General features: G+C 35.4%; 1 protein-coding gene across 1 annotated transcript in view; it reads left to right on the top strand.

Moving 5' to 3' along the window:
- Positions 1–5,336: 5,336 nt before the first annotated feature.
- LOC131544248 (phospholipid-transporting ATPase ABCA1) overlaps positions 5,337–18,333 on the top strand; it is a 188,333-nt gene continuing 175,336 nt past the window's right edge. Inside the window, 2 exon segments of the mRNA XM_058782324.1 lie at positions 5,337–5,469; positions 14,648–14,759. Of these exon segments, the coding sequence (XP_058638307.1) occupies positions 14,694–14,759 (66 nt within the window). The 5' untranslated portion in view covers positions 5,337–5,469; positions 14,648–14,693.

Here is an 18,333-nt window from a genome sequence, read left to right as displayed (position 1 = left end):
TGGAAATATTACTCTTTTCAGATCTGTGTGCGCCATCTGTGTCGTGCCAGCGTGTGAAATTGCACTTTTCCTGGGAAAGGTGACATCAGTGATGCAGATTTACATAGAAATGACTCTATCAAGCAGATCACACAGGATCACTCAGAGACCGGCTTTGTGTTTTACTAGGACTGTCAATCGATTTTTAATCGAATTCACACACCCTCGTTCATTCACAAACCAGTGTTATAATGATCATTTTCCTCATCTCTCTCTGCAGTCGCATGAATTTCTTCACTGAACTCATCACAGTGCATTATGGCTTTGCCTTTTCAACAAAGAATCCCAGCGATGCTCCCTTACAATGGCCAGAATGAGGTATTTTGGATTAAAGATGCATCATTTTGCTCTCTGTTCTTTGTAACGGCCTTTGCATCAGTAGTTTGCCTTAAAATTACCTTCAGACTAGTCTGAAATCTGCAGCAGTTTGATATTCAGTCACAGCATCTGCTATACTCACACTAAGATGTCGTGACAGACTTAAAACATCAAAGCTTGACGGCTGTCACTCTTGAAGTGCACTTATTAACTCTGAAGGAGTAACTCTGTAACTTCAAAGCAAGCCAACAGACGTTTTGATATAATATTTAGTCTTTAATATATAGTGACTTTCCTGTCCAATAAATCACTGCAGCAATTTGGCATTTTACGATATGCAGTATTTATATAATTATAAGTTTCAATGGAATGTAAACATACTCATATACTTAACTTTTCAAGTGCCCCCATTTTTTGGCAAGGGTCATAAATGAGGTTACCAAAATAAAAAAAAACAGTTTGCTTATTATTCACATTACTGAGGTATCTTTTGAAAGCTGACACTAAAGAGTTTAATTTTCAAGAATCATAATTACTCAGACTGTTATTAGTATAGAGATATAAAGGCTCAAACATATTGTAAACTATAAAATCAGATAATATTTTTATATGAAGTCAAATCAAGGCAAGTTTATTTGTATTGCGCTTCTCACAATATACATTATTTCTAAGCAGCTTTACATAAATTAATAATGTTATGTCTATAATGACTTAATGCTTTAAAATGGAACGCTTTTGAAGGTGGTCGATAGGGCCATGACTTCAGATCTAGATCTTTATTGTATTTATTTTGTATGACATAGTGTCTCATGCACACACCTGCGCATTCAATGCAAATAAAATTGTGATTAAACGAGAATAGCGTCTGTAATTTTCACCAGAAGAATGAGTTATGGTGTTTTGATTAGAACAAGGCTTAAAAAAATAAAGTGAAACATGAATAACATGGATTTACAAAATAGATAATTTGTTTAACTAAAATAAAAGTTAACAAAAGCTATAAAGATGATGAAGATAGATAGATGATAGATAGATTATTTTGACAAATAAAATATAATTACAGCTAACATCGGGTGCATAGCTATAATAAGCATCAAGCTATATGATCAGATTAAAACTCAGAGTAAACTCAAAACTATTTGTAAAGCACCCCAAACCACATGAAACATATAGTGCTGTGTAAAAATTCCAAATAAACCTATAAGAACAATTAGATGTAATGATTTTTGCTGCGTCACACTGCAACATGACATTACATAGCAGGATCAGGTTTCCTTCCATGAAGCCCTTGACCTCTGTCCCTGAACAGTCACTCCTGTATACATAATACATCTACAGCATTTACGGCACCACTTTGATTTCTAGGTTTATCACCTTTGTGTTCAGTAACTATTATGACTTTCTACATAACAGGAACTGATTTTCATAACGTAGGGCACAGGTTATGTATGTTTATAAAATATATTGGCAGGTGTGATACACGTGTGCTGTGCATCACCTAAACGCAACAACAACCGAAATGGATTAAACAATAGATGCTTACCTCTCAAGACTGTGTACATAAATGAGTGATGCAACACATCTACACTCAATTAAAATATATATTCACACCAGAGCTGTGTCGAGTCGTATTCACAACTTATTCCTCTGACACTTTCAGTGTTTATTGATTTGTTTAATTTGCATTTCAGGGCTTTGAGAGTTTCTCACAAGTCTTTTTTTCAAGCATGGCCTATAGCGTCTTCCTTTGGGGCGGTAAAGACAAATATACAAATTAAAATAGTCATTTTTTGCAGTGCTTCTGTATTTTTTTTGCATTTGGTTGATTGTTTTTACAACAAACGTTGTTGTTGGTTTTTGCATGTAACTCATCCTACACCACTTGTGCTTCATGAATCACGCGACTCATTGAGGAGGGGTGCTATTACTTTCGCAAGTGATGTTTTTATTTGACAAATGATAAAACATGCAAAAATATCTAATTAATTTACATTGTAGAAGGAATTTGAGCCATATCTAGAAAACATATTATAATAAAGACTTAGAGATCGAGCTCTTTTAACATTGCAACTAAAAACAGTCAGACGGTCTTAGACACATTTGTGTGTGTGCATGTGTGTGTGTGTGTGTGTGTGTTATATATTTATATAATGGTTCTTTCTTTGGTCTCATTAATCTATTATTTGTTCCAGAACAAACAGTTTTGGCTGAGGGCAAAATCTCATGACGTTATATTTTACATAGCTTTATATAATGTTCTATATCACAGCACTGCCTTTGTACTTTTGACTGAATTGCCTAGCAACTTTATGATAGCTGTTGTTGTTTATTAAATATTATTATTCAATAAATAATATTTATACAGCCTAAATAATAGTGGTATTTAATAGTATTAAGTATTGAGAATGGTGTATGTGTTCATGGTGGCAATTTTCAGTTGTTTTCTCAGTTGAGAGATCAAAACCCTGAAATAATCAACCTGGTCTCATAAAAATACGTACCTCTGCGCACTTTTTGTGCGACACCGTTTTACGTACCTTGCTGCACGTTTGCCGCAGTTTAAAATAGAAATGTCCACTGAGTGGCGCTAAAACACAGGTTCAATATGTGAACCCTGGCACGTTTTTATTACGTAGATATTGGTACGTATTGCTGTTTTTTTATTATGTTGCTTCAGGTACGTATTGCGGCGGTTCAGAATTCAAATATCCGGGGACTGTCGCTAAAGATTAATGCTCTATCGTGTTGGAAATATGCCCTACACCAAATCCAACACTAAACCTACCCGATAGTGTTAACAAATGCAAAACTGATATAAAAACGTATTAGCTGATGCAACTGTGCCATTTGAACTTCCTTTCATGCAGATTTTAACTGCTTTGTCGAACCGTAGTTACACGGGATTCGAACCGGAGCTTCTCGTCTTCTAAGTCCGTCTCTACTCCGTGAGCTACCGAACAAACTTATCATCTATGAAAACCCATAGATATGAAGCTGGATGTGTGCGATGCTAACGTTCAAAAGCATCAGTTTTAAAATCTCCCAGCATATTAATATTGTTTTGAAGTCATAGCATGATATTCTTCAAGTAATTGTGCGAAAATTACGCTTTATTAATCGCAACTCTGTAAATTTGTGTGAAAGTGTTGATTTATTTTGGAAACTGCAGTGATATGTACTTATTGGTACGTATTTCATGTCACGCTAAAAAGTGCACCCAGGTACGTAAATGCCATGAGACCAGGTAGGAAATAATATTGACAAAACAAAAAAACAACAATAAAAAAGCCAGATATGTATTAGTATTGCATATTGCATAAATTATCTAAAGTTTAAATATAACATTTAAATGTAGAAATATTAAACGACTGCAAAAAAATGAAATAAGCTACTTTTTTAAATATGAAAACTGCCAGTCGGTGGCAGCAAATTACTGTCTTAATGAGTGAGTTGAATCAACTGATTTGTTTAAAATGCTGATTCATTTAACTTCACAAATGACTGTACTTATCCACCTTTTTCTGGGGTGAGACTTCCGGGTCATTAGCCACGATAAGTAAATAACAAGAAGAATAACAACGAGCAGTAAACGGTAAAACGGTAAAACAATTTCTGCCCCACGTGTGATGGCAGTGAGACGGGAGAGAGTGCTCAAAACTCTGCAGATCACATAATTTAGTGGAATATTAATATAATATAGAATCATCATCTGTAATGAAATGAGGCGTGAACATTTCACAAATTTATCGTTATCTTTATATGTGCACTCTTTTAGGATTAATGGAGCTGTTCAAAGTGAGCCATGCAATAACGAACTAATCGGCGCAGACGCGATAAATACGTGTCCTTCTTCTATGTGAAATAATCATAAATACCAGTTTATGCTGTTTGATTATGGCCTCGAAGGTCATAGTTGGAAACTGTTAGCCTCGACTGGCCCGTTTAGCCCCTGCGTGCGCAGTGGAAATGCAGCTTATCATTTCTGACTGGCATATAACTGAACAAATCAAACAAACATAAACGGGCAAAGACAGGGCCCATGGGCTGCAGCCCAGTCAAGCTCAATGGTAAGTCCGGCCATGCCTGCAGCCTCTTAAGGTCGAATCACAGCCGTGCTGATATAGCACAAGTACAGAGTTATGTCACTTGGCTACAAGTGTGATATCGCTCAGAAAATGTGCTTGTTTTAAACATGTTCTTGTTTTTCTGAAAACCATAAATGGTACATTTTTATTTACCCATCTGCACACATAAGTTAAAAGGATGGAATATATAAAACACATATTACTACACTTTTACTATAATAAAAGCATGGTTAATTTTCATAAGGGCTGTCCTGTTTAATGACCTTTCCAATAAACAAAATGAACTGAAGGCCAGTGACTTGTGTTTAACAATATGGAAATTAAACAAAACTCAAAAGTCATTTTTTATAATGTCTTTTCAATGATTTACTCGTTTGCCACAATGATGTAACACACTTAAAATTGTCTTCATTTTGGGGGATTTTCTCAGCAAATATTGATTAATGTGATAAATGCGGCATGAAAGGCATTTCATGTTCTAAATTTGATATATAATTGATTGACGGGCTTAATGAAGAGATGTGCAGATTCATTAGTTTCTCTTTCACAGTCTCAGGCCCTTCAGTCCATCTGAGGATGGTTTTAGTGCTGCTGTAAAACTCGTCAGATATTTTCTGCTCCCTCTTAGCTGATTATTAACTGATCACACTGGAATCTGATGCACTGTGAGCTGTGTAATGCCAGGCAGAGTGATCATAAACACACAGCGTCTGCTCAGAGGAGTGCAGCTGCACACGTGGGTGTGTTCTGCTCTGCTCTGGGTTGTGTAACACACACCGGCTCACCTGTAGCCATAGACACACGGCTCATTTGCACTTTACTGCCTGGGGAATGAGAGAGAGAGAGAGAGAGAGAGAGACAGAGAGGTAGATTAGAGAAAGAAACAGGTCGTCTGTATCAGGTCAGCTGGTTAATTTGCTTGTCGGAGTTGAATTGTTAGTTGTGTAGAGTAAGTGCTGGTGTTTGGACCGTATCGGACACTCATGATGACGAGCTGATGGTAAAATCTACTCCGGTTGCAACACAGGTGAGCGTTTGATAATGTTTTTGAGCTGGACTCGGCTGTGTTTATGTAGTACCAGGTTACTATAGTTAACTAAAACAACTAAAAACCATTGATAAAATATTTGTTAACTAGAAAGAAATAAAATATAAAAATGTTATATTATTAACTTTATAATATATATAAAAAAACATTCTATTTCAGCTATAGTTGTAACATTTCTCATTTTCATTTAGTTTCATCTTAATGTGAAAGTATAACTTAAAAAATGGAATAAAAACAAAAACCTAGAAACTATAATAACAATAATATAATATAATAACAGTGCTGGCAACCTCAATACTAATAGAAATAGAAATCACTAATAGAAAACATGGATATCAGTCTTACATTTTTGTACATAAATGTACAGTATTTTAATCAAATTTACTTTTTAAAATTATTTTATACCAACTACCAATTTTATCACATTTCAATAATTTAAAAAGGGAAAAGGAGTAAATATAAAAATAAAAAAGTTGTAAAAATATTCATAAAATGTGTGAAAATTCATAACAGCTCCAAGTTACTGAAATTAGTTGTTGTGTAAGCTATTAATTACACTATGTTTTGCTACAAAAAATGTTTATAATATGTGCTTCAAAATTAATATATAAAACATGAATATTTAATAATAATAAAATATCACATTTATTTTATACTTCATAATTTATCGACCCCTTCACTCAACTTCACCCCATTTAATTAATTCAAAAATATTTTATTTTTTATATTTATTTATTATATTATATTTATTTATGATGATATACATTTTTATGTGGTGAATGAATTGTGAAATTAAGCAGCATGTCGAACTGAACAATGTGGATAGAAATACTGCTGAAATATATTGACATTCAACTCCTTAGTGTCTGTCTTTGAAAACCATTCACAAGTTTCCTTTAAAATGAAAAAAAAAAAGTCAATTCTACTTTGTCATCAATTATTGAGTCCAAAAACCTGATGCTAATTGGCTAATCTCACGGGATCTGTGTTGCTAATGTTGCTAATCACGACCCCAACAGGAAGTAATTAAGTCATTTTAAGCTTTGAAGTGAAGAAGAAGGAGAGTTTTACCTCCTACTGTTAATTAAATTTGCTGATGTTTTCATGATCTGCGTCCATCTTCATTTATTCAGTCCTGTGTATGATTCCTCCGCAGGGTTTCCATGCATTAATATTCAGAAAATAAGTTAAGTAGATGAGGCATATTAGAATGTAATTGTTGGAAACAATTCATCAAATAGCTTGAAATATCCTATAATAACATGTATGCCCAAAAATATATATTTTTTCAATGGAAATATAAAAACCTTTGTGTGTGTGTGTGTGTGTATTGCCTTAAGTAATTTAAACAGCATTTCTGTAATTGTATTATGATTTTATGCATGCAGATTTTTTCAGACTACATGAACTATATATACTTGTGAAATTATTTATATGCAGGACCAATGAAATGGACTAATGGAACAGAAAATAATTTAAATAATAATAATAGAAATGTTGAAAATATATGGCATCCATTTGCATAATCTAAATGATACAATTTCCATTACAAATAAAAATACTAAATTGCTAAAATCTGAGGTCAGTCCTCCCTGATAAATGTTTGAACTTTGCCCATTATAAAAGTGTTTCCTCGCCAGACGCTTCGAGGTTTGCTTGCTTTGCATTCAGCATTACATTGTGAGATTATGCAAAAATATGAAAAGTATTCATTTCAAAACAAGAGATTGTCTTACTGAAAGCAGGGCTTCAAAGAATAATATAAAGGTGGCAACCTTCACAGATTTAAATGTGGCTTAAAGAAAGAGTTCGGCAGGAATATTCTCTCACTTCATGTCGTTTCAACAGTATTATTTTCTTTCTTTTGTGAAACACCAAATGAGATGTCAGGCGCAATGTCTCGCTTTTCACGCATGTTTTCAATAAATGGAGCCTTTAGAAGCTTTTCTCCCCAAAAAAGCCACTGTACGCCTTCAGAAGACTTGCAATACTTTAAAGCAGCTTTTTGGAGCTTGACAGTATAAATTACTATCTTCTTTGCTTGCATGCAAAACAGAAGCCTGAACATTCTGCCTAAGGTCTCATGTATTTTCATTTGTGCATGAAGTATCCAAATACAGGACAATGAACAGTACTTATGTAAAAAGAGATGCTATTAATATGCTTTTTTTTGTATTGATTTTACTGCCAAAACTTAAAATGAACTCCTAAACAGTGATGATTTCATACAAAAAAAAAAAAAAAAAAAAAAAAGCTAGGTGAAATGTAGTGCAGGAGCGTCAAACTCATTTTAGATTAATCATCATCTTGATCTATGCTTAACATCTTTCTCTTCTGAAGCTAGACTTCATACTGCTTTAAACACAATTTTGTAGTAAAATGAGAAACAATTTACTACATATTCTGTAAAAAATGGGTTATTAGAGAATATTAATCATACAACAGAATACTAACTGGCTTTAATAAACAATATAAAGACGAACATGAACAAAGCCAGGCTTAACCTTGTGGAACAGAAGTAGACTTTAGTATATTTTAATAAGATTATTTATTACAGAAATAAAAACAAATATATTTAAGTGTGAAATAAATGTGATGTTTTCGGACACATAACTGCATGTTAACTGTAATTAAATGAAAACATATAATAAATTAAATTTACATGAAATACATTTAGAACTTGAAGATGGAATATGGTTAAATTATTGCTGAATGTACTGACAAGCATTTATGATAAACTAAAACTTTCTCATCTACTGTAGTGCTATTTCTATTGAAACTTATGTCATGTATTTGAATATATTTGCAATGATGAAGTTTCAATTCAGTACATTTAAAATATATTAACTCTAAATGTAACATCAAACATTACAGTTAAAATGATAAATCAAGTACTTCACATGTGCTTTAGTATGTTACTCAACACATCAAAATAAGTGTACTTATATAAACACGGTTTAAAATTATACTTTAACATAAGTATAATAAGTGTAAATAATTTAAGTAAACTTTTAATTTAACATTTCATAAGTGTACTTAAGTGTGTTTAGAAACAGTCATGAAAGAGTCTCTCTTTAAGTCACTTAAGTGGCATTAACAAGTCTTTGCAGTTTTTCCAAAATATACATTTAAGATTCGAAGTACACTACAAGTGCACATTTAACACAGTTAAGCACTCTTCTTTTTCATAAGGGTAACGCTTAAGTAAACATTTCCAGTGTCAAAACACTGCTTAATTTGCACAGTCATTCGTCAAATCAAGATCAAATCTTATGAAATGCTGTTATAGTCAGTGATATATCAGTGTGGTTTGTGGTACTGGAGGGCGATGTTAACCTTCACATCTGTCGTATGTCGGTCAGAACCCGCGTGATTTTCTAATAAAGTCCAGTGTGAGAGTGATGAATGGTTCACTGTGCGGCAGCTGTTTGTCATCAGGGTTCAGTCAGTCTGATGGCTTGAAGGAAAAACGTGTGAAAGTCGATGCTTCGGTGTTGTTTGTCTGATGGCAGCAGTGAGAGCAGAGCGTGGAATGGGTGACCTGAGGCTCTGATGTCCAGCTTGAGGACATTGAATGTATACTGCAGTCCACAAACAGCCTTCTCGCAGAAGTGTTGCTTTTGTCCAGCTGGAAGAGAGAAGTGTGTAAGATCAATGCTAGATTGCTAGAGCCTTGATCAGGAGAGGGATATTTCCCAGATAACAGGAACGTTCTCTTTGAAGACACTCAGAAATTACTTAAGTTATATAACTTAATGGGAACATTAGAAAAATATATTTTCTGTTAGCTGAGATATACCAGAAATGTTCCCTGCTGGTGGAATCACCTGCCCAACTCGATCCGAGCAGCTGAGTCTTTAGCTATCTTCATGAAACGTATAAAAACACATGTCTTCCATCTGCACTTGACCTTCTATCACTATGACTCTCTATTTCTCATTTACTTGTTTACTTTTTATTTATTTAAAAAAAAACAACAACACCTTGGCCCTCTAACACTATAGTGTTCTCTATTCTTTGTCTCTTCTACCTATAAAAGTAATAATAACTTGACCCTCTAACACTGACTCTATCCATTCTATCTCTTTTCTATCTGCTTTTTATTCTTTTTATTTCTTATAAAAAAAATAATAATAAAAAAAACTTGCTACGTGTACTGTGTTAGACTATCCGAGACTTGTCACAACACTTATATATTATTGCTCTTTTGTTGTTTTGAAAAAGAAAAAAAAGTCACTTTGGACAGAATTGTCTGCTAAATGATTGAATGTGAATGCAAATTCACTGAATATTTTAAAAAATAAACATTTTAATTAATTAATATTAAATAGTTTTATATTCATATTTAAAAATAAAATTATTTTTATTTTAAGGGATGGCATATTTGTGCCTGTGTATTTTCAAACTCATAACCGTATATGTAATAAAATGTTAATATACCCATCTACTTGGACTACATCAAAATAAATAAATGCAATAAAGAAAGAAAGAAAGAAAAGAGTAAGGTTTATTATTAGGATAGCTAAGGATTACTAGGATTCTATGTGAAACAGTATTTACAGTAATTATTCACTGTAAATCAGTAATTCAGTAATTCACAGTTTTTACTTGCAAAAATCATAGTATTTTACAGTAAAATGACATAGCAACATTAAATCATTTAGTTTTTCATGTGGTATAAGGAAATTACAGTTAAACAGCTGGATTTTACTGTAGCATTTTTACTGTTTGTTTCTGTACAAATTACAAACAATTTTTATTTATTGTTTTTACAATATGAGTCGTTTGGACTTCTTCCCATTTACACTCTCTTCTGTACAGCAAAATCATCACACAAGTTGCTTTTTCAATGCTGTTTAATGTCTGTGACATATAAATTTGCAGAGAACCTTCCTGGAGAGACATTTTAATATCCCATTCACATTTTAATCTCTGAAAAATATATCGCTGGCTTTTCAGCGTATGCAAATGCTGCCGATCCCATAACGGCCTTCAATTTGCTCTCTGACCTTTTTACTACAACACGTTCACACACCTTCCACTTGTGCGTCCTTGGGTAATTGGCCCCTAAAATTAGAGATAAGTGTGTGAGTGTGTGTGTGTGTGTGTGTGTGTGTGTGTGCGAAGCCCCATTTCCCACAGAAATAAATTCTGCGGTTGAGACGGAATGGAAAAGCAATGACAGACAGTGATTCATAAATAGGAAATTACTCCCTGCATATTTCATACAAGGTTCCTGTGTTGGTCATTTTTCCTGCACGATGTTCTGGCTGATGCCTGATGAAATATTTACTGTAACTAGAGACAATTACTAGAGAAAGACAGAGCCAGGGCCAGAGAGAAAGACTGTAACCTGCTTCTAGGTCACAAACAGGAAATGGGTGTCGTCACTTTAGTAGGCAATCCATATTCTAGAATGACAAAATATAGCTTATGTTCGCAAAAGTTAACCCCCCTTGAAGATGTTCAAGGAGAATTGTTTAAAAATTGAAGCTGGAGAGACATTGTACTCTTGTTCTTCCGGGCAGCCTGGAGTTTCAATGAACAAATTTGTGGTCTTGTTAGTGTGAAATTAAACATGAAACTATTTCCCGTCTGGGCACATTAAAGCACAACGTGTCCCCTGAAGAATTTTTTTTGGTGAGAAAATGATACGTCCTTTGAAAAGAAAAATGCACACATATTCCCTTAACAGGAGACGCACTCTAGAAATGGAAATGTCCTTCGCCAAAGGACAGCGTGTCACAAGAAGAGGAGTAATTGTTCTGACAACTGAATATGTACCCTAACAGTAGGAGTATGACCTTTGAAGAGGGAGAGTAAGTTATCTGTCTGATGGTTAAAGATCTGGGCTAGTAACCCAAAAGGTTGTGGGTTCAAATCCTGGAAGGGACAATTCGTGACCTCCAGAGTAACCCGAGTTCCCCTGCCGCTATCGTGTCCTTGATCCAGGCACTTAACCTCAGGTTGCTCCAGTGGGACTGTCCCCATAATAATTGTACTGTAAGTCACTTTGGAAAAGACAAATAGCTAATTAACTTGGATGTATCCCGTAAGGGCAGATGGATCTCGCATTACTTCTATTAACCTGCCCACAATAAACAACCTCCGTGTCATTTAACATTTTCTCATTCAAACAAGAAATCACTACGGTAGATGTTAGGAAACAGTACATTTAAACAATAGACTATACAATTCTTTCCATTTACAACATATATTATAAATATTTGGCAAAGTGATTATTTTAGCTGCAGATACAGTATAGGAAATCAGACCAGTAGGGCCAGATCTGTAAATTCAAACCAGACTAGTGAGGTCAAACTAGCAAGAAAAGCACTGTATGACTAAGTAGATCGCAGAGATCATTGGTGTCAGTGGTTTCTACAGTCTATTTAAGCTTAAAATGGGAAATGAACAGTGGGATTACAGTGGTGAGGTCCAGTCAGACCAGAGTAATTAGATCAAACCATTATTATCACAGCTGAAAGATCACATTAATAAGACCATAACAGTGAGATCAAACCAACAAGACCACAGCGGAGAGAACAGACCATTAAGATCAGATTGGTTAGGTCAGAACACTCACACCACTCACATCTGTCTGTTAAGACCAGAACATTAAGATCACATATATAAGATCAGTAAGATCATCAGACCAGTAAAACAAGACCACAATGGTGAGATTAAACCAACAAGACCACCATGGTGATATCAGACCAGTAGAATCATAGCACAACAGTAAGATCAGACCATCAACACCACAGCAATGACCTATGAAAAAAGTGAGATTACAGTGGTGAGATCAATCCAGGAAGACAGAAATATCAAACATTATGATCACAGCTGTGAAGTAAAACCAACAAGACAACAGCAGTGAGATCAGACCACTGAGATCAGATCAGTGAGATGAGACCAGTAAGAACACAGTGGTGAGATCAGACCAACAAGAACACAGCGGTGGGAACCACAGCCATGAGATCAGATCAGTGAGATCAGACCAGTGAAACCACAGACGTGAGACCAGATCAGTGAGATCAGACCAGTAAAACCACAGCCGTGAGATCATACCAGTAAAACCACATCCATGAGATCAGATCAGTGACATCAGACCAGTGAAACCACAGACGTGAGACCAGATCAGTGAGATCAGACCAGTAAAACCACAGCCGTGAGATCAGATCATTGAGATCAGATCAGACCAATAAAACCACAGCCGTGAGATCAGATCAGTGAGATCAGACCAGTAAAACCACAACCATGAGATCAGATCAGACCAATAAAACCACAGCCGTGAGATCAGATCAGTGAGATCAGACCAGTAAAACCACAGCCATGAGATCAGATCAGACCAATAAAACCACAGCCGTGAGATCAGATCATTGAGATCAGACCAGTAAAACCACAGCCGTGAGATCAGATCATTGAGATCAGATCAGACCAATAAAACCACAGCCGTGAGATCAGATCAGTGAGATCAGACCAGTAAAACCACAGCCATGAGATCAGATCAGACCAATAAAACCACAGCCGTGAGATCAGATCAGTGAGATCAGACCAGTAAAACCACAGCCGTGAGATCAGATCAGACCAATACAACCACAGCCGTGAGATCAGATCAGTGAGATCAGACCAGTAAAACCACAGACGTGAGATCAGATCAGTGAGATCAGATCAGTGAGATCAGACCAGTAAAACCACAGCCGTAAGATCAGGTCACTGAGATCAGATAAGCAAAACTAAACCAAAATTCAGGTGTAAGCGAGTATGCAATGTGCAGTTAATAATGTGCTATTTTATGTAACCGAGAACATGGAAGCTCATCCTAACTAGAGTCATGAACTCCACTGAACTCTTTCTTATCGAGAAGAGTGTCTTTCTGGAAGAGCGTATGTTTGAGGATGACTGTGAGCTCATTTCCAGAGAAGCATAGGTGACCCTGACACCCACCTTTCCCACTAGTCCTAATTAAAACTCCCTCAGAGTCAGGTTTATTCTTCTGCTTTGCTAAAGACACTGCAGTCTCCTGGTACACACTCACACACACACGCACACACACATCTTTTCTGTAAAGAGCTCTTCGGAGCATTAGGAAGCAGATAACCATTCTTTGTCGCTTTTAACGTCTCCAGTGTGAAGCGGTGAAGGCTTGTTAGGGTGACTGAGCAACGCGACTCTATGTGGTGTGAAGATGTGGAGACAGTGGAGTGTGAATGTGTAACTGATTGTTGTTTGGGAAGGGTGAGAGTTAGTGTGTGAACACAAACCCCAGAGGGTTTCCTAAAGAACTATACGTCTGCACAGATCCAAGAGAGGACGTCAAAACCAGCACATACAGGTTACTGTAGTCCTCTGGGAATTGAGTCACTTTTTACATTGTTTTGTTTTCGTCACTAAAAGTCTTTCAACTACAAAGTTCCTTTAGAGAGTCATGTCACATTCATTCATTTTAGTGCACTTTGGACTGAAATTGCATATCATTGTAGATAATGAAAATAACATTTCTGTTGACGTCAATGCTCTGTTTTCTCAGAAGTGAAAGACTGCATATTTTAAATGTGTACTGTCTCCACTCAAGGTTTATTTAGTCAACATTTAGGAGAACACTATCTAATAAAAGCTTACAAACATGGACTGAAAGCCATAAAATTTATGTGGCCATGAGGATGGAGTTGGATGTCTTTATCAAGTCTCAGTGAGAAAACAAAAAATGTTGCATTGCACTTCATTTATTTGTGGCTGCTAATGGAAATCGGACTGTGTGGTCTGATACCTGCTACCGGACGTGTCTGAATTCAACAATGTTGATGTGAATCTGATACTAGAGTGGCTTAGTGTAATGAGAAACTCCACTTATTGATCACACACCCACTCAAATGGCGTGATGTGATTATGGTTTCCTATCAGGATGGCTGTTGGTGGTTGTTAGACATTATTCTACTTGACAAACTACAATAAGATTGGACATGCAGCTGATACAATTTCACCTGCAATACAAAAAACACACAAAAAAATGATGTTGCAATACTAGTTTTACCACATTGGCTCCTGTGCTGGATCTGGAGTTCACAGTATATGCACCAAAGACCAAGCATGGTTTTGTGTTTAGTTAATTAGCTGTCCGTCGATAATAAATGTCCTTTTTTTCCTTTCTCTACAGGGATAAACGAGTTTATATTCCCATAGCAACGTGTCAACTGCTGATAATGAGTCTCCTGACACAACTCAGATTGTTACTGTGGAAGAACTTTACTCTACGGAGCAGACAGAAGGTACACGCACACAAACACTGTATTTTGGCAAAGCAGCCCATGAACCGGTTTGTACACGGCAGCTGTGACCCTACCTACTTTGCTGTGCATCTCATGTCAGTCATTGTGAAAAATATTATTTTTATTTTTTGGCCTACTGATCCTGTCGTGACAGTTTCAAAAAGTTGTTTCACAGCAGATGCATGCTTTAGTAGACTTTCTGTATATCCTTGATTTGAGTCTCACTGATGATGATTCATCAGCCACTCTTACACTTTTATATAAAACATGTAATATGTTACTGCTAACAATAGCTAACTGAAAATCTGGCTTTATTGACTTGCTAAAGCCAGTTTAATCACATTTTCCAAGTGTATGCAAATTGTATCACAATTTTTAATACAGATAAACATACTAAGTAAATTCAGACTTATGGGATTTTTTTCCACCATCACAGTAAAGATTAAATGAAATATTTACTATTTTTAGCACTATTTGAAACCTTTTTTCTTCAAAACATTAGGCCAACATGGGATTTAAATAATTTTTAGAAAAGAAGTGAAGTGGATTATTTTCTTATAATGTTATATAAATCATGCATTATTTTACAGCTACCCATAAAGTTACAAATTACTGGGGAGCTGGTTTTAGTTACTTGGTAAAGCCAATTTGACTACAGATTCTGATACAGATAAACTTACTAAGTAAATTAAGTCAAATGGAATTGTAAAATAAAATATAAAATAAATACATTTACTATTTATAGCACATTTACTAGCATTTATAGAAAACCAGCTTTCTTCCAAATACTGGGCCCCTTTGAAGCTTTGGTATAATGTGAATACTGCATTAAATTTATTAATGTATTATTAGTCATTAGTACTAATATTATTAGTAGAAATATTCCACTTATTTATTTATTAATTTGATTAATTTTGGGTGTTTAAGTTTGAAAGTGAGGGTGGGAGACATGAGTAAAATTATTTAAAAAATGTATATAAGGCATTTGAAAAGTAGCCCAAATAAAATGATGGTAAAAAAGTTTCTAATACAGTTTCAATGTCACCTTCATAAAAAAAAAAAAAAAAAAAAAAGAAATCTGTTCAATCAAGCCCAGGGACATAAAAGATCCTATTAAAGAAACACTCGAATACACAATGTGATCTGTTGTTTTTAGAGAAAGAGGAGGCTCTGGCCGACCTGGAACAGGTGTGCGTAAGAACAAGCAGATTTCATTGGTCTTTAGAGAGTGAAAAACAGTCTCACCTTCACAAAGGCTGCGAGACACATGCGTGGGATTATTCATCACCTGGAGAAACAGCAGCACCGCGCTGACTGTCACATCTCACAGCTCCTCTGGAGAAAATGATTGATGAGAAATGTCACCTCCTCAAAGACAGAAACCACAGACTCATGCGATGAGAGAGAGTCAGATCAAATGCTAATGATTACAGGGTGTGTTCAGTTCATCCGGTATGGTAATGCCAGTAATAAGCATCATAATGCCGGGCTTGGGCTTCGTCAAACCAGTGGTGTGTAACGAAGTTAATTATTCGATAGTGGTAGTAGCCAAAACAGAGCATTTAATGCAGAAAATACACCATTCTCCACAAAATAATGATCCATTAACATGATTGATCAGATATATATAACTATTAATAAAGGCTCTAAAGGGGTTTTCCCACAGTGATATGACATAAGAGCCATTTCTGGATCCTAAAAGAACCTTTCAGTGAACAGTTCTTAAAACAACCACTTTTACAGAGAGAAGAACATTTTATTAATCTAAATAACCTTTTCCACTTTAAATAAATATCTGTAGAGAAAATATTTCATTATATAGAAATATCAAAATGAGAGTCCACAGAGCTGATAAAACGTCACAATAATCCACAAGTAATCCACACCACTGCAGTCCATCAGTTAACATCTTGAGAAGACAAAAGCTGCATGTTTGTACGAAATAAATCCATCATTAAGATTTTAATGCTTTTGCATTTGAACTCTTCATATATATACAGTATATTACAGAAATATAAACTTAAGTGCAAACAGAATGTAATGTTTTGGACAGTTAACTGAATGTTATTTGCAATTAAATGAAAATTTATTATAGTTTAAATTTATATTAAATGCCATTAGCTGAGTTTTTTTTTTGGCCCACTTAAGTAGGACTTAAGTACAGTTTTAATGCAATTCCATATTTACTTCTGTTGTCTTTGAAATACGGTTTAGATATTGTAATTTGACTCATTTGGGGCTGTGATTGGACAGACTTTGGCAGAGTGTGCGATAACTGGATTTTTAATTTTGATGCATGTGACTGGATGTGCTGATTTCCGAACGCAGTATACTGAGTCTGACTGACTCTGTGCTGAACGCTGGCTGTTTAAGTGGCCTCACTCGTGTCAAGAGCCGCCGCTCGCCGCGCTGCCCCATGTGGGCGGAGATTTGATTCGTAAACAGCCTCCGTCGAGCACTTGTGCTGCTCTAATGGTCTCTCTGATGGTCTGATCTGCAATTACAAGAGAGAGACAGACAGACAGAGAGACATCTGTGCATCAAAGAGCAGCCTGTCGAAAAACAAAGTGCTTAATACGTGGAAAAAGCATCCTTTTTGGTTCAGAAATATAAACGTGTTCCATAAAAGAAGCTCAAGTTTTATTAGGACGTTTTGCATGTAAACTACTGAGTTCAACCAATTCCCCCGTGCCCGTGTCATTAACTCCTCACCTGTCGTCATGCTCACCTGTCTAATGCGTTTCTAATGAGACGTGCTCAAACTAATGGAGCCTGATGACTGCAGCGGACAGCAGGTGAGACAATGAGAGGTGAGAGGTGAAGAGGAAAAGGGATAATAGCCATGCAGCAAAATATAATTTTTAAAGGGATAGTTCTCCTAAAACTGAAAATTCTGTCCTAAATTATTCACACTCATGTCATTACAAACCCGTATGAATTTCATTATTACATGAGACATAACGGGTGAGTTTTACATTGGGGTGATGAAGCATAAACACAGTTTGCATGTAAAATAAGTGCAGTTGTTTTGATTGAGTCTTCAATGTTTCTTGGAGTGCACTGACATTTAGCCTTTTTTTATAATCGGATAGCTATATCTAAATAATGGCAAGAAAACAAGCCTTTCAGAGTTAATGTTGGCTGCAGACTATGGGAGCCTGTTTCCGTCATAGTATAAAAACAATAAATAAATAAAATATTGAATAAAAAATACTAAAGGACTTAATTGTGACTTATTATCTCACAATTCAGACTTTTTGTCAGGCAATGCTGAGAAATAAATCTGAATTGCAAGATATAAATGCAGAATTGTGTCATATAAATGCAGGTTTGCAAGATATAGATTAGCAATTCAGAAAAAAAACAAATATTGTAATTTTATTTTTACTTTTTTATTATGTGGCAGAATAAAAAAAAAAACAGAAATGTAAGATCTTATTATAGTTACCAGTTTGAGTCAGCTATGACAGCTATGCTGCTTGTGTACGCAGTAGACAGCAGAGCTGTTCACTCGGTTAGGAACAGAGATAACATCTGTATGTCTGTGTTGTGCTACTGTTTACAGCAGTGAACA

The sequence above is a fragment of the Onychostoma macrolepis genome, chromosome 07 (genome assembly GCF_012432095.1).
Source record: "Onychostoma macrolepis isolate SWU-2019 chromosome 07, ASM1243209v1, whole genome shotgun sequence".
Taxonomy (NCBI): Eukaryota; Metazoa; Chordata; class Actinopteri; order Cypriniformes; family Cyprinidae; genus Onychostoma; species Onychostoma macrolepis.
The sequence above is the reverse complement of the archived record's forward strand: the minus strand, read 5'-3'. Positions and strand labels throughout refer to the sequence as shown.